General features: G+C 42.2%; 2 protein-coding genes across 3 annotated transcripts; both read right to left on the bottom strand.

Annotated features, from left to right (window-relative positions):
- Positions 1 to 221: 221 nt before the first annotated feature.
- LOC123069194 (probable RNA-dependent RNA polymerase 3) lies at positions 222 to 18294 on the bottom strand. Of its 2 annotated transcripts, XM_044491978.1 has the most exons (16): positions 18219 to 18294; positions 17627 to 17798; positions 14099 to 14315; positions 13670 to 13757; positions 13468 to 13599; positions 12509 to 12583; positions 12349 to 12420; positions 11511 to 11677; positions 8494 to 8642; positions 8117 to 8339; positions 7047 to 7272; positions 6479 to 6630; positions 4667 to 4826; positions 3660 to 3798; positions 563 to 721; positions 222 to 476 (listed from the first exon to the last, which is right to left on the bottom strand). In XM_044491978.1, the coding sequence occupies exons 2-16, from the start codon at positions 17721 to 17723 to the stop codon at positions 457 to 459; spliced, it is 2076 nt and encodes a 691-aa protein (XP_044347913.1). In that variant the 5' UTR covers positions 17724 to 17798; positions 18219 to 18294; the 3' UTR covers positions 222 to 456. The 2 variants fall into 2 exon arrangements, 1 of the variants encoding a protein (XP_044347913.1); XR_006432342.1 differs by lacking the exon at positions 222 to 476 and having other exon boundaries at positions 575 to 721; positions 4674 to 4826.
- A 1063-nt stretch (positions 18295 to 19357) lies between these two features.
- Positions 19358 to 22729, bottom strand: LOC123067427 (probable RNA-dependent RNA polymerase 4). The gene is made up of 2 exons (XM_044490225.1): positions 22399 to 22729; positions 19358 to 20121 (listed from the first exon to the last, which is right to left on the bottom strand). The coding sequence occupies exons 1-2, from the start codon at positions 22727 to 22729 to the stop codon at positions 19358 to 19360; spliced, it is 1095 nt and encodes a 364-aa protein (XP_044346160.1).
- Between the last annotated feature and the right edge of the window lie 308 nt (positions 22730 to 23037).

Raw genomic sequence — 23037 nt, 5'->3', positions numbered from 1 at the left:
TGCGTCGTATGTAGTCACTTGTTGAAATCTCTAGAAAGACAAGTATTTAGGAACGGAGGGAGTACTTTATACTCCCTCCGTCCGGAAATACTTGTCATTGAAACGGATATATCTAGATGTATTTTAGTTCTAGATACATCAATTTTCATCCATTTTGATGACAAGTAATTCCAGACGGAGGGAGTACAATATGGAGTCGATCAAATTCACCGCCCGTCGAGTCGCTGCTACCTTCGGCGCTTCTTGGTAAGATTCCGAGCGACCGTCAACGGGACAAGCACCTTGTCACCCTCGGCCTCGAGAGAGTAGAAACGGCACAGCGCACGGCCCGCCACATTCCACACGAAGTTGCATCTCCCAGCCTTCTTAAACCTCGCTGCTTTCTCATAGACGATCTGGTAGATCGTGCAGGCCTCGTTGAACACTTCGTCAAGGTTCCTCTGAGTTTGCTCGAATTCAGCGGCATCGTAGAGCATCTGCAAGACGAAACGAGCCGCTTCAGAATGCTTTTGTAGGAGCCTCGGTTATGCTGCTGTTGTTCAGCGGAAGACTGGGAACTTACGTATTTGTACTTTTGGTAGAGTTCTTTGGACTTCAGGTCTGTTTCTTCCTTGTATCCTGAAGATGCTGCTCTCTCCGTGATAACGGCCTGTCCAGAGGTTCAGGTACTTGTATCCTGAAGATGCTGCTCTCTCCGTGAAACGCGGGTCCAACGATATCTCTGATTATAACAAGACCAAAACACAAACAAGAAATTACTGTTTTTTAAGTACCTAATGTCATCTGACCGAACAGCTAACAACAAACGGTTTTGCTCAAACTCAGCTAGCTGAGTTTTAATTGTGGTCTCAATCACTTTTTTGACCGTCCGATGGTCGCACATCAGATTGTTGTCGTTGTGCGTTCTGCCCGAACGACGCGGCTCTACTCTCGTACAGGACGTAGCCCATGTGCAGAGTACTAGCTTTTTTGTTTTTCTGTTTACGGGCTATATGGGCTTTTCTTCTTCTTCTTCTTCTTCTTTTTACCCAGCGGGAAAAGACAAAGAGGATATGATCGAAGGATGAGAATCGTTGCTAGCTAACTGCATTCTTCCTTGCATGTTATTGTCACTTGTTTTCTTTTTTGAATCATGTTAGGGTCATTTATTGACCGTAGCTTCCAGGGTCAGCTCTTTGTAACATTTTCATATATTTTTCTCTCATGATTAATTGTTTTTTTGTTATTTCACTAATATGTTAGTAGAACACTATTCCACTCTTCTCCCTTTTCCTAATTTAGTGTATTCATTTTGTTTTTTAGATTTGTATTCATTTGTTACCATGGATTGAAAATTGATTGTTCAGGGATTTCATTTTTTTTATTTCTCTCTTTCATTTTCCCATTTTCTGTATTTTCTATTTTGCTTTTTCTTCTTTTTAAAATTATTTTCTATTTTTATTCCACTTATTTATTTATTTATTTCTGTCATTTTTTATTCTAATGGTATCAAAGCGCATTCCTCCTTTTCGGTAGAAATGCTTCCTCCATGAGTTTTTCCATCAAAACATTTGTGCGACCAAAGTTTTTAAGTCTGGTCACAACTACATGATTTTTAAATTGGGTCGTAATTATAGTTTATTAAGTCAGGCTGCAACTGTTAGGTTTTAGACGGAGTCGCAACCACGAGGTTTCCAAAATTTGATCACGAAAAACCGTTTTTTCAAATGTGGCCGCGGCTGCAGGCTTTCAAGTCAGGGTTGTAGCTGCCAGTATTCAAAGTCGGGTCACAACTGCAAGTTTTCAAAGTCGGGTCGCAACTGCAAGTATTCAAAGTCGGGTCGCAACTGCAAGTTTCGAAAGTCGGGTCACAACTGCAAGTTTCCAAAGTCGGGTCGCAACTGCAAGTTTCCAAAGTCGGGTCGCAACTGCAAATATTCAATGTCGGGTTGCAACTGCAAGTTTCCAAAGTCGGGTCGCAACTGCAAGTATTCAAAGTCGGGTCGCAACTGCAAATATTCAAAGTCGGGTTGCAACTGCAAGTTTCCAAAGTCGGGTCACAACTGCAAGTTTCCAAAGTCGGGTCGCAAATGCAAGTTTCCAAAGTCGGGTCAAAATTGCAAGTTCCAAAGTCGTGTCGCAACTACAAGTTTCCAAAGTCGGATCGCGACTGACTATTCAAGTGGGGCCGCAATGGCAAGTATTAAAAGAGAGGTGCAAGTACAAGTTTTGAAGTCGGGTCGCAACCGCCAATTTTCAAAGTCGGGTTACAACTGCAAATTTGCTAGTGGGGCGCAACTGCAAGTACTAAAAGAGGGGCGCAAGTGCAAGTTTGAAGTCGGGTCGCAACTGCAAGGTCCATCAATTAAAAATTTAAAAAGATGGATTTTTAGCAAAAAATAATAATGTATGGGACAAGTCTGGGATAGATCTTGTGCTCCATCAATTTAAAATTAAAAAATGATGGATTTTTAACAAAAAAAATGTATGGGACAAGTCTGGGATAGATCTTGTGCGCCAGAGGCATCATGGTGGTGATTACTGCTAAACTGGGTCAAAACTGAAAAAACAACAAAGGAAACGCTCTCCACAACTGTGTTATGGTAACTAAAAATATGTTGTGCAGGCGAGCCCACTAAGACGTATGCGCTTCCCTTATGAATTCGTATGTTTGCTTTAGCATGAGCGACAGGAGACATAAAAAGGCCAAGCCCCAAAAAACAACACGGCATGTGCAAATCGTGGGGAAAGGAAAAAAAGTCTAGCCAAAATATATGATGATGTCATGTGAATGAGACCATAGATAAATCTCAGCTAGCTGAGTTCTAGGTGCTCCCAACAACAAAATCAGGAGCTGCATGCCATCGGAACAAAAAGGATAGACGCTGGTCTTGCCATATTGCAGTCACTATATTTCTTCTCGAGGAAACATCCATTTTACTACCCTGAACAGAATGGATGGTTCACGTAACCCCCTGTGACCATTCTTTCTGCTCTCTTAACCCCTGATCTATCCAATACCGTTCAGAAATCGTGTTAGGTGGGTTTATCCAATACCGTTAGAAATCGTGTTAGGTGGGTTTGCTCAGGTGTTTGCTGACGTGAACGAGGTCAAAGCGGTATTTGACCAGTGGGGGCCCCCATCAGCCGCGGCCCCTCCTCCTGTATGCCGAGAGCGCAGCCGGAGCTCAGTTCATGCCAACGGCGCTGCAGTTCTTCGACCACGCGGCCAACACCTCCTCCTCTCCTTGAAAGCCTTGCCCTGGAGCTTCCCCTCGCTCCGCTATACGTTCCTGCATGGCTGCATCTATGTCTTCTTCCTCATAGGAGCTCGTGTGTGTCGAGTTCGACGGCAGCAGCGCACGACGGAGCTTGGCCACGCTATCTGGCCTCCTCCGCTCCAGCTACAGCGCTTTTTCACATCGCAGCCACCCGCTCTCCCATCTGACAGCATCTCAACATATCTGGGATACCACCTCGGTAATGAAGATCTCATATCATGAACAACCTCCCCCCCCCCCCCCCCCCCTCCCCCCCCCCCCCACCCCCCACACACAGGCACAGACACAAAAAAAGCTCTAGCGATTGAATTTACATACTGTAGTAATGTAAAAAAACTGGCTAAATAAAAATAGAAGTGAAAACGCAACAAGAAAGAGCTAAATGAAGTAGCAACTTACCGACTGGTTCAACTTTCTCAGATTGCTTTTTTTCTGCTTCGTCATAAATTTTTCCTAGTATGGATGTCGAATGGTAGCTTTCCTTTCGATCCATGTAGTGCGGATACTTTTTTGCTGTCAGCTCAGCAGGGACATTGATCTGTTGAGGGAAGGAAGATGATTAGAAAAGGCTTTAAACTGTTTAGTATAAATGCTTTGCATGTGGTCAGCTTTTGCCTTACAAGTACACCCTCTATTCTTAAATGTAAGACGTTTTGGCAGTTTAAATTAAACTGCCAAAACGTCTTATCTTTAGGAACGGAGCTAGTATCAAACAAGTAACCAACATAAGGTACTGATCATCCTCTTTCTTTTTAGCGAAAACCGTAGGGGAGGGCCTGACAGTAAATATATTAATAGGAAAATATGTACATGAGAGGGAAATATATACAGGAGAGAGCAGGGGAGGAGAGAGAGAACTAAGAGAGAGCAGGGAGGGGAAATATATACAGGTCATGCAGCTGTGTCAGCACTAACATTCTGTGTCAGCACTAACAAAAATGTGAAAAATCTGACAGATGGTAAAGCAAAATGAAAGAAGAAAATAAAAAGATAACTACCACCATTCATCAGAAAACCTATTCCTTTTCTTTCTTCTAGTGCATATCGAATTTGAAGTCTGATTTAAAAAAATACTCCCTCCGTCCCATAATATAAGAGCTTTTTTACACTAGTGTAGTGTCAAAAACGCTCTTATATTATGAGACGGAGGGAGTACTTAACCATGCTGGATACTACAATACACCTAATTAATTAGGCAAGGCGGTCTACCTTTTATAAGAGAACAGTTCATTCAGTTCCCTTCTATTAGATGTTAGCCAAACGGATGATATCTGGACATCTAGCAGTTAAATTCTAAATATGATAATAAACAATAATATGGAAGGGTGATGCACATGGAGCTATATAGTATAGTGCATAAAAGCATTTGAAACTACAGATTGCGTAAACTCAAGAATGGAATTAACCTTGGACCTGGCCTTTGGAGCGTCCAGGGCCAAATAATAAAGATCAACCAACTTCTTTATCTTTTTTTCTAGTACATTACTTTCATCTTCATCAACACCATCTGTTAACAGTCGGTCCATATATACTAACCAACTATCAGCTGCTGTGCCAAGTGCATTACTGAAAGTAGGAAAATTCCAAACAAGAGTTAGATCATACAATATTACAAAAGGTTGTATATTGATAGTTTAGCAGATAGCCGCTGACAGCAGGAATCCAAGAACTACACGGATCCATGCTTTATTTTTCTAGTTGAAAACATTAACAGGTAAAAGCCGGAAACAAATAAACCCATGTGAAAAACTCAACAAGCAGTAATAAATAGGGCATACAACACGGTCGTGGTGTTTCTCAGCTCAAGCTCAAATGAGCTCGAGTGAACAGTGAAATCAGAAAAAAAAACTGAAATTGTTTTGCAGCATTGACAAAAAAATTCAGTGCTCACCAAATTTCATCATGGAATAACATTCGTGGAAGTCATTGAAAAAAAAATGGCTCCAAAAGTGTTATTTTCAAAAGCATTTTGGAGTGCTGTTTTTTTTTTGCCACAACTCCCGCGAATGTCATTTCATGATGAAATTTTGCAGGCGCATAAAACATTATCAAAGTTCGCCACAAAAAAATTAGAATTTTTTTCAATATTTTTGGATTTTGCTATTTATCACGAGCTCAAATGAGCTCGTGAATAGAAGATGACTTTCGATACAACACTGAATATCCCATTTTAATAAAATGCAAATCCTATTTATCTTCTACAATGGAGTACTGTGAAACAGTAACATGAGAGATAAGGGAATTTCACTCAAGATTTACGCTGACCAAATGAGTAAAAGGAAACAATAAACCCAACAGATAGGGTCCCCCGGCGGCGGGAGACGCGGTGTTCGTGGGCGGAGCGCGCTTCTTGGGTGCGGTCGGGTAGCCATGGTCATGCGGGTGGCATGGTTGGTGATGTTTGGCGGAGGGTTAACACCAAAGTGCATAACTTGCCCGGTCTTCTCCGGCCGATGGTGGCAGCGGCCACGGGTGTCGTTTCCTTCATGAAGGCTCCGTCGTGATGTTCTCTTCTCTCCATGTTGCTCCGGGTGAAAACTTGATCCTCAGGATCGGGCGGTGGCGACTATCGGTGTCGTGCCCTTCTTGAAGGCACCGCCTTGGAGTTCATGCTTCGTCACTGTCCCGCTTCACTTCTTGGTGGCTAGGTCTCGGGAGGTCCTCGTCGGCCCCAAGTAGTTCCTTTTGGCTCATCTGTAGTGTGCTTGGTGGTCGATTGGGTAGTGTTGTGGTGCATCAGCACCCTTGTATCTTGCCTTGGGTGTGTGTCTTGTGTGGAGTGGTGGCATGTTGTATCCGTATTTGTATCTCTGGCCGTTGCTTTATATATAAAGCGGGGCGAAAGCCTTTTTGGATAACAGATAGGGTCTGCTCCAGTTGAGACTGGTAACATGTATGAAGCATTTCCCAGGTGGAATGAAGAAAGACAGCTACATGTGAATTAATTCATTTGAATGATGACTATATTACATTTTTCACCTATCAAAATGCACAAGCCAAGCGTAACATATACGCCAATCCCCGGTCTCATGCACAAGCAGTTTAACAAGAAATTTGTCCCCTAAATAAGATTCTTGCTGCAAAACTCATCTTCAGAAGAAGATCGTCTCCTAGTGACACATACATTCTGAAGTGCTGTTTTAAAAACAGACACTTGTGAATTTGTAATGATTATCAGCATAAATCAGAATAATAATAAATCAACTTGATATGAATACCTGCGTGCAAATCTTGCTTTTAAGAATTCATGAAACAAACTCCTGTCGAGTAGGGGTTCGTCTAAATCCAAAAGACACTTTTTCTCGGCCTGTATTGGTTTATTTACTTGGCCCCATTCCCATGGTTTAGAAGGCTTGAACTGCTTTAATAACTGAAAATGGCATATTTACAATCAAAGCAGGACAATACATTGAGAGGTTAAAACGCATGCTACACTACCAAAACCATTTTTTAATGCTTCATCACTACTGCAATGATACACATGACTTAATGAATCTATAGTAGCCAATGTGGTAACAAAGCATGTATTAGAAAACCTATATATAGTTCAGAAATTGCCAAAGGCTCGACTAGGATAAGTGATTAGTAGTAATGCTAGGACATGAATGACTGAAGTCAAAAACTGAAGAAGCTAACATAGTTGATATTTTAAGGGCCATGACCAAAGTGGCATTTTTCCTTGCAAAAAGAAGGGCCACTTTGGTTATTGAGGTCTGAAACAGGCCATGGAAGATAATGTTTTCCAATGAAGATTCAAAATAAAATGTCAATTAGCAATGAACTGACCTGTTCATTTATTGAGACCCAATACATGTCCCCATCAAAATCACTATTGGCCATCTCATCGGCCAACGATCGTGGGCCAGAGGTAGGGAAAAGTATAGCATATCTTGAATATCCTACTACGTCATGTATATCCTCGATATATCTTGATGTCAAGACATGTATATCACCAAAGTGTAACCCAGGATGTTTATAGACAAGCACATTTCCACAATATGGTCCATTGTCACTGTTTAATAAAAGCATATAAAGTAAGTAACAAACAGAAAAAGGAGAGAGAAAAAGAACTGTTTTTTATTTGAGAAAACACAAAATTCTTGAATCTCAATGCAGGAAAAAAGGAACTGCTTTCAAACATCAGCAGTACTCCAATAAATAATGGCTGCACCACGATCCATGTTTTAAGGACCCTAAGACCATCTACAGAATGGAAGTTTGTAATGTCTTCCACGATATCAAAACCTTTTAGGAATCCAAAATATCTCTTACAGACTTTTCTAATTACAAATAGTCATACAAATTAAATCTCAATCTCCCTTTAGACCATACAACGTCAGGTCAGTCTATATCTGACCAACCGAAAGGAATAATGACATTAAAATACTCCCTCAAGACAACAGGTTGAAGCCCCAAATACCCACATATGGTTACGATCTTATAATCAGTTTTATCAAAGAATTAATGAAAGCATATTACGATTATTATCAGTGGTTAACAACTCTTCTTTTCAACCAGAGGCACAGTTAGGTCAACTAACACACACACTTCTAGAACTGTAATTAAAAATACTTTCCAGTCCGCACACACGAATATGCATATCCTTGTGACTTGTAAGTGCAATATACACGCTAACAAAATAGCAGAGGTGTGAGAGCCTCATGTCGTGTGGGCAGCATGTGCAGTCCCAAGGGCTGCCTATCCGAGGTTTCTTCATAAACATTAAATATCAATAAAATAGCAGTGTCTTCAGAAACTCCTAAATGGTGTGACCAGTAAAATCACGGATCAAGGGAATATACACATAACAGAATTCAAAAGGCATGCAGATCCAAAAGAATATGTCCGCCACTTACAGGATCACACAAACTTCATTGGCTTTGAGTTTCCCTGTAGAATCTGTTGTACCCATCAAATAAAAGCAATCACTGATTGGTAGCTTTCCTTGCTTGATTCCCTTTCTTTCTTGTTGAGCCATGATAGCCAGCCTGGACTGCAAATATGCATCTTCTAGTGGAATTCCAGATAAAATCATTCGTGCTGATATCGAATCCTCCATGTCCGCATAGATAAATGCAACTGCAAGGACCAGATCAAAAAGAGGTTTGTATCAAATGCAAGCAGGTGAATGTAAATGGCAGACTATCATAGCCTAACAGTAAGATAAGAGCAGAAAGAAGCACATATATGTGGCAATTCATAAAATGTAGTGCATGGAAAATATGCCACTAACTGTTTAGTGCGTCTTCATAATCACAACGAGCGTTCTCAGCCCCTTCAATTGCATTCTCTAGAAGCTCCATAAAGAACTCTTCTTTAACTCCTCCATAGCGAAGTAGTGCAATCAAGAGCTTCGATGTTAATGTCCTTTTCGGTTTAGTGCTGATGAAACAAAAAAATATATTACACCTCTTGTGAACCAAGCACAATCAACATGTCCTAATTCACATGGCTTAATCTGTTGCAGAAAGGTAGGCACTCCTGCTCACACTTTAATACGCTCTTATCTCCCCACTTAATCAACATGTCCTAATTCACATGGCTTAATCTGTTGCAGAAAGGTAGGCACTCCTGCTCACACTTTAATATGCTCTTATCTCCCCACTTAACCAATACCCACCGAAGTCTTCTTACACCATGAGTTGCCAAATGCTACCGCATCAAGTTTCATGCACAAATGAACTCATCAAAAAGTTTAAACTATCAAGCAAAAGCAAGTAATCTTAGTCATAGCTAAAAAAACTAAACAGCATGTTTAACCGTCAAAGGAAAAACCCGTTGCTTTCTTTTTCCTGATATTAACATGTACTCCCTCCATTCCAGATTGTAGTGCACATAGTTTCTAGACCAGGTACCAATGTATGTGCTGGCACTAAATTTTGGATGAGAAAGTCCCCAGCCCACGTGCAAGAAGTACTAGTGTGCTGTACTCCGGCCTCCTCTGTTTCACATGACGCAAGCGTCCACGACCAGCAAGCAAATCCGGCCAGGGAAGCGGGGGTGCAGCCAAGAACGCGGCGGCGCCACCATGGACGTGCTGGACGTGGAGACGCCGGCCATGGCTGATGCGGAGCCATCGGCCGTGGGCGTGGAAGGCGCCTCTGACACCTGTGAGCTGCCGCCGCTGCTGCATAGAAAGTTGGCGCCGGCGTGCTGCCGCTCCATGTCCAAGGATCGCCCAGCCTCGTTGGCATCGACCTTGAACCCAACGCGGAGCTGCTCACCGGTGTTGGAGGAGAAGACCGAGAAAGAGGCAGCCAGCACTTAAGAAGTTGATTGGCACCCATGGAAGGTGGATGGGCGAAAGGCGGAGTCCTCGGAGTGGCTCACTTTCACAGGTGGGCGATGGTGCGCTCTGACCGACGTCCATGAGTCATGGGTGTCCATACATCACGCTTTTGACCACCATGTCATCGCTCTCTCCTGGATCTCGTCGGCACAGAGGAGAGGAGGCTGATCCAGAGCTCACTGGAGCATCGCTTTGCGCCCAGAGGTTGTGGGGAGGAAGAGGGCGGCGAGGGAGATGCGTCCTTCCAGCCGCCGTGGTCCTCAATCATCGTGGTGCTGGTGCGGGAGGAAGGGGATAAGGCGAGGCTATTTTCGTCCAAAATCGGTTGCGGCTGCTATTACGCACTACAATATGGAATATGCCAAAAACTTATGTGCACTATAATCTGGAACAAAGGGAGTACATTTTTTATTTGTATAGGTGTGAAAAATGAAGAACAAGTGTGGTGATTTGAAAGGTTTGTGGGACAGAGCTTCTAAGGCACCAAAACTAAGTTCGATATCAACACCCCACTCCGGGTAAACTCAACCTGCTGTTTACCGGACTTGCCAGTGGGTTTCATTAACGTTCCAAACCAAGCAAAAAAGGAAGGATTTTAGTAGTGAAATTATAAAATAAATTCAGAATAACAAGTCAACCAAGAAAATTCTATTTTTGGAATATGTGCTTCCCTTTGAAAAGGATCGAGTACAGTGCAAACTCTTAGAATGTTTTCTTTTTTGCCGAAAATGAGAAACTCCGGAGATTTCGGTGGGTTCAGATTTTTTTATTCCTCTACAAATTGAAAAGACTTTTCCCTGTTGCCGCCACATACAATTTTTGACAGTTATTTTGTAGGACTGATACAAAGGAGAAACTAAACCTAGGAGGGACTTCTTTCAACCGGAATTTGAGAAATGACTTGGGACAAGAGAAATGAAGCATAGCCACACAAAATCACAGTGAACTGCAACAAAATAAGTTCACTTGACTATTGTGCATAGTCTGTAATGCCACCGATAAGGATTGAAGGTATACAGGGCCATAGCTGGGCACGAGACATTCATGGGATCGTTGGCATTAACAAGATTGGCCAATACGTGCAAGTCTGGCAGGCGATCGAACATGCTCTCGGATGCCCCTGACCAGCTTGTTTGGAAGTGGACGGCCTCCGGCACCTACACTGCCCACTCCTGCTACCTCGCCACATTCCAGGGATCCACAACTTGCTTCTCTTGGAAGCTTATCTGGAAGAGTTGGGCGCCGCCACGTGTGAAATTTTTCCACTGTCTGGCCAACCTTGATAGGTGCTGGACTGCTGATCGCCATGCTAGGCGTGGTCTCCAGCACCAGCCCCGATGCCCGCTGTGCGACCAGCCTCCTGAGATGATGCGTCACTTACTCCTGGAGTGCCCTTTCGCCAGACAGACTTGGCATGAGGTCCTAGCTTGGCTCAGGATGACCAACGCAGGCCCAAACCAGGAAGATATCCTCATGGACTGGTGGCTCCATGCCAAGCAAAACACGCCTACACAGATGCGCAAGGGTCTCGCCTCCATTGCCCTCCTGATGCCGTGGATGATCTGGAAGCAGCACAATTTTTTCTGCATATTCGATGGTGCCCAGCCTCTCGACCATGCCCTGGTTTCTAAGATCAAGGATGAAGTTGGGCAATGGACACGAGCTGGTGCCCGTGGCCTGCGGGTCATCTTGCCAACCACCTGGGATGTACACTAAATTTTCCTGTTCTTACCTGAACTTGGCCTCTTAGGAGGGTTGTAACAAAATTCTATCTTTTCAATGCAATGAAACGCAAAAGTCTTTTGCGTTTTCTCGAAAAAAAGGATTAAATAAATACTTCTAGGAGGCTTTAAAGTTCCAACAACATGCATAGACATAGCAATCCATAGTATTCAGACGTGTAACTAAGTATGTACTTAATGCCTAAATATAACAGTGCAGCTCAAAGGTTCATGGCATACCTCGTTGTCACTATTTCCAAAGAGTTGACGGACTGGACACAATATGATTTTGGATCAGCTTTCATTTTTATCAATTCCCAAGAGTTAACGGACTGTACACCACATAATTTTGGATCAGATTTTATTTTTATCATTGATGGCCGTATAAGAATAGTTCCAGGAGGAAGCTGCAACACAAAATAAAGTTATTCTTTAGAAAGTGTCCAAAGTTTGGACAAGATAAGATAATAAGAGCACGTGCTATGTAAACATCAAAAGTGTATAACAAATGAGTATATTGGAGAAAGACAAATTAAGAATAACCAACACGTGCTATGTAACTACGCCACTGAGAAAATCAACATGAAGGGGGGGCAGCCCCAGTGCATGTAGCTCCCGCTTGCGCAGGGTCTGGGGAAGGGTCCGACCACTTTGGGTCTATTGTACGCAGCCTTTCCCTACATTTCTGTAAGAGGCTGTTTCCAGGACTTGAACCCGTGACCTCATGGTCACAAGGCAGCAGCTTTACCACTGCGCAAAAATCAACATGAACCAAAGAAATTGTGCTGATATAAGTAAACTGATATAAAAGGTGGTGATAGCTTCTCCAATCTGTCTATCCTATATGAAGAACAGCTAACTGCTGCATTTCTTGAAATTATACTCGAGCTCATAAAAGTGTACAACTAAATCAACTTCAGACCCATAACAAAACTAAGACCATCCTGCTATAACGATCAAAAGAAGATGCACGATGCACACTTGCCCCCGCCCGAATTTGCTAAAAAAAAGACAACCAATAATAAGACTAGTAATTTGAATTTGAAGTGGTACAATGTCTGAAACTCTTAATCCATACCCTTCTGTCAATTAATGCAGTTCCCTTAACAGCTGATCCTTTATAGAACATCCGGAACTGAATAAGAAGAGGCTAGAGAACAGATAAGAAACAACAAACATATTAGTTAAATCATAACACATTCATAATGCAGTGTATCAGAACATGGTTAACGCAATACAGGTTTACTGGCAATAAGCCGTTGTTTCTTCGCACGGGGGGACGTCGTAAGTGTATCATCACAAGCCTGAACATCCTGAACAAGGCATAATAAAACAATAAGAGGTTCGCTAGAAGAGTTAGAATAAAATACTGCCAATAGCAATCCTTGCTGAAGTCTGAAGAGCATGAATTCCACGAGGGGGGACATTTATAGAGGAAATGCAGCAGTAGTCGTTTCGTACATGAATGACAGATATAGAAATTACTAGTAGCAGTTGATCTAATGGAGTTCTTTGAAAAATAAGGAATGATCAGTGAAAGATACTTCGGTTGGAACAAGAAAGAAAGTGAATATGGTAACAGTAACCATATGCATAAACCTTTACAATATTCGTGTTTTCAAATGCAATCTAATTTCAACGGAACCCAGAAGGAATAGTGCAGTGATATGAACAATCTGAAAGCCGAAAAGTTGCATGCTGAAATGTCCCTTCTATAAACAAGGAAGGAGTCTATTTAACCCCCTGAATCTTGGGGAGATAAATGGTTTAATACCCCAGACTGCAATCTAGCCAATTCCCTGAAGATAAAAAAAAAGTCTATTTATTATTTAACCACCTGAGCCAGTTTAAATGTAGTTCTGCCATCATGGTGTATTATTTAGCAACAGTAAGGAATCTTGTTTATCCATGTGTTTTTGGTATGCATACACCACACAGTGATCTAGTAAACCATAATTCAAGTTTGCTTCATCATTCACAAAACGATAAACATCAGAGGAGCCAAAAATATTCTACATAAGAAAATATATTATAACTACGGTTCATAAATTCTACTCCCTCCAATCCATATTAGTAGTCGCTCAAATGGATGTATCTAGCACTGAAATATGTCTAGATACATGCATTTGAGCGACAAGTAATATGGATCGGAGGGAGTACTATAAAGGTGCAAGGCGTGAAGGGAAAGTGCACAAACTTGTGACTTCAAAAGTTTTCCCTTGTACATAATTGTTGGGCATTTCTCAGCCAAATCTTCAGATATTAGGCCAGTTCCATCAGTATGGATCAGGAGTTCCCCATCTCGTTGAACAATGCCCCCATTTTCAGCCTGGAATATCACATTGAGATAAGTTTACATTTCAGAAGCAAGATCAAATACAGTGGAACGAGAGACTTACGCTGCAAGGTTTATCATCAAGCTGTATAACATGAAGCGCTGATAAATCAACCTCCATTGTGATAGTTTTCGATAGTATCAAAGCAAACCTGCAACATCCAATGGAAGAACACAAGTTTTAAACAGAGAGACTACAGCAACAGCCATGGGGACAGCAATTTATCATCAAAAATCAGGGTTTTGTCTGTTTAGAGGGTTTTAAATAGTTCGACAGCAGCAGCATGGGGACAAGGGAACAAAAAACCTAGGTAGTGGATTTCCCATATACAAGCTTATCTTCCAATTAAATGAAACTTTAGCCTTCTGAAATATGACTCTTTTTGGTTGTTTCTAAGAATACTCCCATCATGGTAGCAACAATGTATCATTCATCTAACAACAAAACAACATCAATAGACTGGTACTATTCAATAACGTTAGAAGAACAAACCTGGCCATGTATTTCGCCAAGGTGGGAGCAGTATGTATGTGCATGAATAGTTTGCGAGCCTGATTGATTGTCTTGCCAGAGAGTATGTAAGGTTCATCCATATTCCATCCAGACTCTGTGCGAACAAAGTAGCATTTCACGCCTGAAGCGCAGTTCTTGTTTTCCCAATTTATTTTCTCTTCTTTCTTTTTCTCATCTTTTCCTCCATCCTTGTAAACTAAATAAACAGACATCAGTCAAGAAAGATCATTCAACGAACGTCAAGTTAGCTGCTAAAAACCTAAGGGAAGCACTTTACAATACCAAAAGATTTTCCTAAAAAAAAGGGCAACCTGGTGCATGTAGCTCCCGCTTGCGCAGGGTCCAGGGAAGGGTCCGACCACTTTGGGTCTATAGTACGCAGCCTTTCCCTACATTTCTGTAAGAGGCTGTTTCCAGGACTTGAACCCATGACCTCATGGTCACAAGGCAGCAGCTTTACCACTGCGCCAAGGCTCCCCTTCTACCAAAAGATTTTCCTAACAAAAAAAAAATAGCATTGGTGTCTCATTTGCCAGGTGAAAACAAGTCTTACTTTTCAACCATATATTGCGCTGTGTTTTCCAGTATGCACGTGCTCACAACATCAGTGAGCCAATTTTCCAGACATGGAAGATACCATATTCCCAGTGCAAGTAACAGAGGCAACAAGCAAAAGTAGAAATCATAAGAATATACTTGACTGTCCCTCACATTAAACATGTAGATGAGTGGATTTGCAAGTCTAAATTGTCTTTTCATGAGAAAGGTACGTACTTACCCTTCCATTTCCATGCTACTGCCCGATAAATTAGGGTTATATGTGTTACCAATAAATTAGGGTAACAATTGTCACCAATATACCCCTTGCCCCAAATAAGGTGTACTTTGATTTATTAAGATAAGGCTTCGAACAACAATTACTCCATAAACATAGAATTTATGATATAAAACTGATCTCATTAGAATTCGCATGCAGAAGTACTTATGATTGTGACTTTGCATCACACATATCACGTACGAATGGAGTAATTGTTCGTCAAGACCTTGTCTTAACAAATCATGATAGGCCTTACATTTTGGGACTGAGGGATTAACTATTTTGCATCAAGGTATCAGTTGCAAATTTTCCAATGGTATGTAACTTACTAGATATTGCCCTCAATTCTTAACATATGTTAAGAGGGAGGTCCTAAAACCTAACCCTATGTCACCAATATACTACCGCCATGACACACATCTCACAAGTGAAATACCAAGGACTCTTCACTACTATTGTTTGCCAGTCTAATAGCATGTGTTCCCACCTAGCACATCATTGTCAGACACTACTCTCAACTCACGGAAATGACATCCCCTTTCCACTGGACCTCTGATTTAACCTCCCATGCGTCTCTTCTCCATTCACAGCATAATATAGGATAGTTATAACGAGATCAGCATGTCATTCTCAAGCTCTATGCCATACATATTAAGTTCCATGCACCAACCAGTAGAACCATAAGTCCGAATGGATGGAGAAGGTTGGGTAATATACATATACTTCAACACCCCCCTCTTAGGTGTGGCTTGATAAGGCCTAAAAAAGGACAGAGAGAGGGCAAGCAATTTTTTTATTTAGACGCGAAAGTCAAGACTTGAACCCAAGACCTTTTGGCTCTAATAGCATAATTAAGTTTCAAGCACCTGCCAGTTGAACCAAAAGTCCAAACTGATGGAGAAGGTTGAGTGTTTCACATATACTTCAACCATACAATCCTACTCCCTCCGTTCTAAAATAGATGACTCAATTTTATACTAAAGTTAGTACAAAGTTGAGTCATCTATTTTGAAACGGAGGGAGTAGATCTGATGCTTCGCCAACCACCTCTAACCATCATGAAGCCACAACTGTACCAACCTTTCCTCAAAAGGTAAAAAGAAAAGCAAGGCCACCATTGTCCATGATTTACCGTTGCTGCCATCATCACAATATTTGAACCAACATTGACAATACTTATGGTAGGCATGGTCTCCACTTTGCTGCACAGGGACATGCCAATCTCAACATTAGACTCCTATGCTCTAGACACCATCTTCTTCTATGTTTGCCCTCTTTGGCCGCTGCTTCTTGTGACACCGTTGTTTAGGGGCGAAGGTAAGGGACTGTCCCCCATGATCCAAGAAGTGAACATATGGACAATCTAGCAGTTTAAATTCCAAGATAAGTTGTTTGTATTGCTACAGTTTGGCACCTCTTACGAACATTCCACTGTAGAGACAAAGTTTATCCCCCACACCCCCCCCCACCCACCCACCCAAGTGACTGGGAACACCACTGTGAACAGAATCACCCAAGTGACTGCGGGTGGGGCATTGACGCATCTTGGTAATAAATATCCATTGTTAATAATTATAGCTGAATTTATTGTGACTACACTCTCTTGGTGGTGGATTACTAGTACTACCACAATGCCCGTGCATAGCTACGAAACTATAAGATATGAGTTAGGTCACTGGCTTAGGAAATCGTCCAAATACGTTGGCGTCATGCGGCCTTTGCACGCAGTTTACAATTAAAAAGAACAAACATACAAACAACAAAAGATCACACGTCAAGCATTGGAGAATCTTAAGTGACCATAGTCCTTTACAGACACAAAATTCCGAATGTTGAAACATATGAGAATTGACATTGGTAAGTTGACTGCACAAGATCGTGGGTCGGGTAGGACAGGAGAACAAGGTCTATGGTCATTTTGGAATTACAATTTGTTCACTCTCTTGTTCTGTGATATAAAACTGAAATAACTTGGTTGGGAAGGAAAAAATGACAAATAAGAACATTATATTGAGTTGGAGTCGCATTTCTGCATTTGTTATTTGTGTCTTCTATAAGTGTTGGTCTCACATGAAAGTAGTAGTGCATTTGTTTATTTGCGTTAGGTCCCACATATGAGTAGAAATACATTTGTTTATTTATGTTCTTGGAAGGTTGCTGTTCCAATGTGGGTAGAGGTTCATTTGTTTATTGTTGAAGGCTGTTTGGTCGCAGATGTGAACTCACCAACTCCAACCTTTATAAGTAGGAAAGATTAGGCAGTGGTAATACTGGAAAACCATATTACTTAATACTCTTGTAGTGTCAAAAAACGTCTTATATTTTGATACAGAGGGAGTAGTAATTAAGGGTGGGCTGGGTGCCAATAATCAATGATTATTCGTGGTTCTATAAATCAAGTTTGGCACTAATTGAACAAATCAAAATGGAATACAATGATCTGCATATTATTCAATTCTAATCAGCCAAACACAAACACATCTTTTCCTGGATCTACTCATCTAAATGTCATATAACTAAATGAAATCCTGCTCTATCTCATTCTCATACACCTCCAAATAATCCGTATGTACCAGCCTATGTAGGGCACACCACAGAAGGCAGAAATCGTCTGTACAGTATGCACACTCCTCGGTATGGCAATCTTGTTAACAAAGAAAAACTGAGAATATTATAAGAGGAGAACTTACCAAAAAAACGGTAGCGGCGTAAACCCAGAATAATACCATCTTCAGCAACCTTATGGTAAGGTAGAAAATCAATCACAGACTCTGAAGATGGCCCCATAAACTTTACCAAGAGGACGTTATCATCACCAACATTTTTTTGCAAATGAGTCCGTGTATTTTGTACATATGGTCCCTGTCTCCAGTCAAATAAAGTTAAATATAAGATTGGTCTGACCTACAAATAGAAATTCCTTGTTGAACGCAACATTTGTCGATTTTGGTCCCTAAACGAATTACTTTTGTTGACATTTGCCTAAATATTGTAGTACTACTAGCATACTGCGCATGATTTATCAACTTATGCAATCACAATCACGTGATTATCATAAAATGCATATTTACACTTTGTTAGAGCTTGCACAGTATGTGTGTCTGGAATACACTTATATGTGAATCTAGAGGAACAAACACACTCAAAATGAATCAACAGAAACAATTAAAAAAAACATGGCCGGTAGGTGTGCATACATCGAATAGCAGGTCATCAACATAATATCACAGTGAAACAATAAATATAAGAAGATGATGCAGAAATATTAGAAGTGTCACAAACCTTGAATACTTTCACTACAGAGTCCCCTGTTATCTCTACAATACAATGGTAGACTCTTGTTGCACCTGGGTCGGAATCAAGGTTCTACAAGCATCAAGTTGAGAAAAGGGGAACAATTCTATCAGCCTCAAGGTATCATTTATTATAGAGGGAAAATCAAATATATATATATATATATATATATATATATATATATATGCCAGTACATTATTCTCATTGAGAGAGATTATTCTTGCTGCTTAATGTGTCTATTATAATTCTTATAATTAGTGTGAGAACAGCGAGTGGAGACATGGAATTGATAGCAGACAAGGTTCGAAATAACAAAACTATGAACAATCAATTCATGTAGTGGTATCGCTAAAGGATTTCAGAACTATGATGGATCAGTACGACTGTACAAAATATAGCAGCCAAAAAAATAAAGGGGAAATGACATGTGATGTCCCATCTAGCCAACAAACCAGCTGCAGCAATTTCAAGCTGTTTTTTGCATGTAATTAATTCTACTTGTTTTTCTAGTTTGAAATCAATTAATTCAAGCGTTAGTTGGGCACAATTTGTGATATACATGTTCGGCACAGTAGGCATGACGTTACGATATGCATTCATGTGCAAACTAAAAGCCAAAACACTTGAATCTTTCTGCACATCTGTAAATTATATATAGCTCTGGTTCCATTGGATGGATATATCATGTGCTACTATGATAGAAGAGCATCATACTTGACCATTGTTAAGAGACCTATCATGTAATAAGATGAAACAATAGATTGATTAAAAAAACCTTCACTCTATCTGAAAATTTTATATATTTGCAACCAAATGCTCTCCAGATTTCTGACTCAAACTGAACTATGGAAAGGTGCTTCAAGGATCTAATATAGTCCACAGATAGTTCATCTTCTATCCTCTTCCTGTAAATCAAATAGAAGATATAACAGGAACTGCATCACATATACAAGACAGTTTTGCCTTAAAGGTTAAATTTACTGGGAACAAGAGGCACATGTACTTTAGGAAATAGTGATTGTCTGGATAAGCCATCCATGGAAGTGAACAAATTAGACGTTTTGATTCTATTTGTTAACAAGTATAACAAAACCATGTACTCCAAAAACCGTAACTCAAAGAGGAACTCACTGACGAAGGTATGCACAAATCATAAATCTCTTCATGAACTCCAATTCCTCCAGTGCTTGCATTTGAGGACTTGCTTTCTCCCTCAATGCATTTTCTGTGGCATGATAGGTTGCACAACTTGGCGCCATTGCCCATGCTGGGCTATGTGGGCTTCCTGACGGAAGAACCATTCGCTGAACAGGTCTTGAAAGATCCCGCACAGGGCTTGGTGTGGAAACACTTCTCGGAGGTGTATGAATGGCATTTGGTATGGGGCTTTCAATCCTCATATCATTATGCAGCCCAATGGACACGCAATGGCCAGGGCTACCCCCCTGCATCATAACATCAGGAGTAGGAGCATAGTCCAGGTTCAGGAGCGGGATCCAAGCGCGCGGGTTCTCGCCTGCCATCCATGGCAGGGTTGGAACTGGCATCATAGCAGGTGTCATTGAGGATGGGTTATCGGCTGCCATCCTGGGCCGGGTTGTTGCCGGCATCAGAGTAGGAGTCATTGCTCGGATAGGATCATTAATCTGAATGTCATCCTGGATTTGCAAGGAGGCCCGACCAGATGGAGTATTAGCTGCCATCGTGGCCACGTTTGGTTCTATACAAACAATTTCTCTGACAGGACCCATGTTATCCTGCAAACTGATAGGCCACGGTTGACTGGGACTCCCAGCATGGTTTGAGGGACGAAAAGCTATCTCTTCAGTGTAAGGGCTTTGAACCTCAACTTGATCATCGCTATGGTACTGTGGCCCAGATACAGAGTCATCTGTTTAACCAAAGATTTCATGGTTAGTTCAAGGAACATTACAGTATATACAACATAAAAGCAAAGAATCGTCAATCTAGCAAGGAGAACGAGAAGCAGACTCAATTGAATGAATACAGAAAAATATTCCACATGAACAATATGCATAGCAAATCAGGCATGGTTGCAAAGGCAGGAAGTGTGGAAACAAGAAAACACCGATGCTTATCCGTATCAGATACCGTATCCGATACCGATTCTTTCCTGATACGTCCCCGATACCTCTGAGGCTCTAATAGTGCTGGTGGTGGGCTCCTTTCCACGGTGCTCCTGCTCCCCTTTCTCTCTAAGTGAACTTAAAGTTCGGTAAATTGCTGCTACCCTTTGGCTGCTGGTTCTTGCTTTTGTTGAAATCATGGATAAGAAGATGTAGAAGATAATGGACTGCACTTATGAAATACTCCCTCCGTCCCAAAATAAGTGTTGCTGATTTAGTACAAAATTTATACAAAAGGTCCGCCAACTTACAAAAAGAAAGGGCAGTGACTACTGTGCTGCGGTGTTGAGGTATAGTTTCCTCAAGAATTCAATCAACGACAGAATCTGTTAACCCTGGAAAACAACATTGAGGAAGGAGCAATTTTGTTGCTGCTCATACCTATAAGAAAGCTAGCCCTCCGAGAAATAAAGTGGGATCCTGACCTCGTGAATCATTTGATTTGATGTATGCACTGTCATTATCAGCATTGAGTTGAAGTCTTGGCCAACCATCTAGAAACGTTGTGGCCTGGAATCTATAGCAGAGCAGAAATGTGGTATATTCTCGCACTTTGCTCCAGTGCAACTGGCATGGACGATAGTGCCTTGAACATTATAAGGAATGGTTTTCGTGTATTAGAAAGGAAGGGAAAACCTCATGTTCCATCTCTTCTTTTAGGGGCCAAACAAACTATGCTGTAAGAATGCATGCTTCTGAAGGAATAAAATTGGCAAATAAAGCCATGAAGTCCTTCAGAAGTCACGAGAAACATTTTATCAGCGTTGTAAACCATTTTATTGGTGTTTGTTATCGACCTTTTGCTAGGTCCTCCACTTCTCACACAGAGAGGTTGAGATTACAGGAGGAAGCACTGAGGCTTTTGCACGAGGCTGCTGCAATGGCCAAGTGTGATCCTGACATACTGTATAGTGTATAGCCTTGCTTCAGAAAATGCAATGCAGCTGTTGGAAATGCAACAGAATGTCTTGAGAAATGGTGACTGGAAGTTCAGTTAGTGCCTGGAAGTTGTTAATTCTGGTGTTATCTGCAGAACAGAATTTACAAGAAGCTGAAGCAGTAGCAGATATCGGAAGCAGAAGTAGAGAGGTTTCTGGTGCTTCTTGCTCTGCTCTGTCTGGTAATTTCTCCCCTGCGGAATACCCTTTAGCTCTGTGCTGCTATATTGCTCCTTGCGCTCTGCTATGCTAGTTCACCGCTGTATACGACCAAGGAGAATTGGTTTGCACCAGAGACTAGTAGGAAATCCTTGCAAAACAGAGCTTTCTTAATTGATTAATTGGCTATGTCATGTCGCTGCACCTGACTGAGATCAGCATACTTGGCCATGTCATGTCGCTGATTTAGAATAAAGTTTGTACAGTTATTTTGGGACGGAGGGAGTATATGCTAAATGGCTTGGTGCTTAATTGATACCATATTTTTTATGTTATTTTCAAAAATAGTCAAACATATTCCCATATTGATACCATATTCTACGTATATCGCCCCGATACTGATACACATATTCGTATCGGTGATACTGATACACGTATCCGTATCGGTGCAATCTAGTGTGGAAACATCATTATACTGAACATGTGCCAAGAATGCTCTGTCTTTCAAACGATAGCATGCTTAATAAGAAAATTCCAAAAGCACTACTTGGCGAATGGCAAAGAAGAATATGACGACGAAATCAACAAAAGAAAAGAGCATGGCCATTTTGGTGATCCCTACTGCCGAGCATGAAGCAGATCCACCCGAACAACAGAAAGAAAGCACCACTTAACTCCACTTATTTTACATTGAAACGTGGGAGGATTTCCAAAAATAGAGCAGGAACCGAGGATCCAGCCGTTAAATTTGAATAAAAAGGATCACTTTCGCCACAAAATGCAGTACTGCGGCAGCCGCATTTCCGCAGAATGCACCATTGTGAGAACCAACAAATGCACGCTCATCCCCTAACTGTATTCCACATCCAACCAAGCACAAGCAGACCATATATTAATAAACAAAAGGGGGAGAAGGTGGCTCACCTCCCTGCGAAGGGCCGGAGCTGCAACAGGCGGCGCTCTCGGCGGGAGGGATGCTCCGCGCGTTGCGCTGCATCATCTCAAAGTCCTTGTCGGCCTTGTCCGCCAGGTACCTGATGAAGCCGGAGAGCGTCTTGACGGGCGTCCGGGACTCGGCGATCGTGCGCAGCACCCGCGCCGCCGCCGCCTCGCCGAGCCCCGCGAGCCGCTGGCGCGCGTCAGGGCCGGCGCACTGCCCCAGGCGCGCCTCGAGCCGCGCGAGCTCCGCGCCCACGGCCGCCGGGAGCGGCGGGGCCGCGCGCGTCCGCTGGGTCGTCGGGCTCTGGCAACTCATCTTAGCTAGGGTGCAGGGTGCACGGCCTCCGGCCGCGGTCCGCGGCGACGGCGGCGGGGCTGTTCCTTCGCGGCTAAGCAAATGCAAAGCTCGCGACGGTGGAGTGGAGAGGCCGAGAGGGACGGAGAGGGGAATCGAACTGCGGCAGGGGAGGGGAGGGGAAAGCTGCCGCCTGCACTGATCACGGGCACTGGCGCGACGCTGCGGGGGAGGGAGGGGGAGAGGAGAAGGAGGCGGCGGGGGTGGGGCCCGCGTAACGTTGGTGTGGGCTTGAGCGGCGACCTGTGTTTTTGGTGTTGTGGGACGAG

This window comes from Triticum aestivum, chromosome 3B, assembly GCF_018294505.1.
Source record: "Triticum aestivum cultivar Chinese Spring chromosome 3B, IWGSC CS RefSeq v2.1, whole genome shotgun sequence".
Lineage (NCBI taxonomy): Eukaryota > Viridiplantae > Streptophyta > Magnoliopsida > Poales > Poaceae > Triticum > Triticum aestivum.
The sequence above is the reverse complement of the archived record's forward strand: the minus strand, read 5'-3'. Positions and strand labels throughout refer to the sequence as shown.

Excerpts from the sequence above, each read along its gene's own strand:
- LOC123069194 (XM_044491978.1), bottom strand. The coding sequence starts at position 17,723 with ATGGGGCCATCTTCAGAGTCTGTGATTGATTTTCTACCTTACCATAAG. Across the intron at positions 11,678-12,348 it reads CTGCATTAATTGACAGAAGG|CTTCCTCCTGGAACTATTCT; the intron begins GTATGGATTAAG and ends TTTGTGTTGCAG. Across the intron at positions 8,643-11,510 it reads TTGGAAATAGTGACAACGAG|CACTAAACCGAAAAGGACAT; the intron begins GTATGCCATGAA and ends TTGTTTCATCAG.
- LOC123067427 (XM_044490225.1), bottom strand. The coding sequence starts at position 22,729 with ATGAGTTGCCAGAGCCCGACGACCCAGCGGACGCGCGCGGCCCCGCCG. Across the intron at positions 20,122-22,398 it reads CTCCGGCCCTTCGCAGGGAG|ATGACTCTGTATCTGGGCCA; the intron begins GTGAGCCACCTT and ends TTGGTTAAACAG.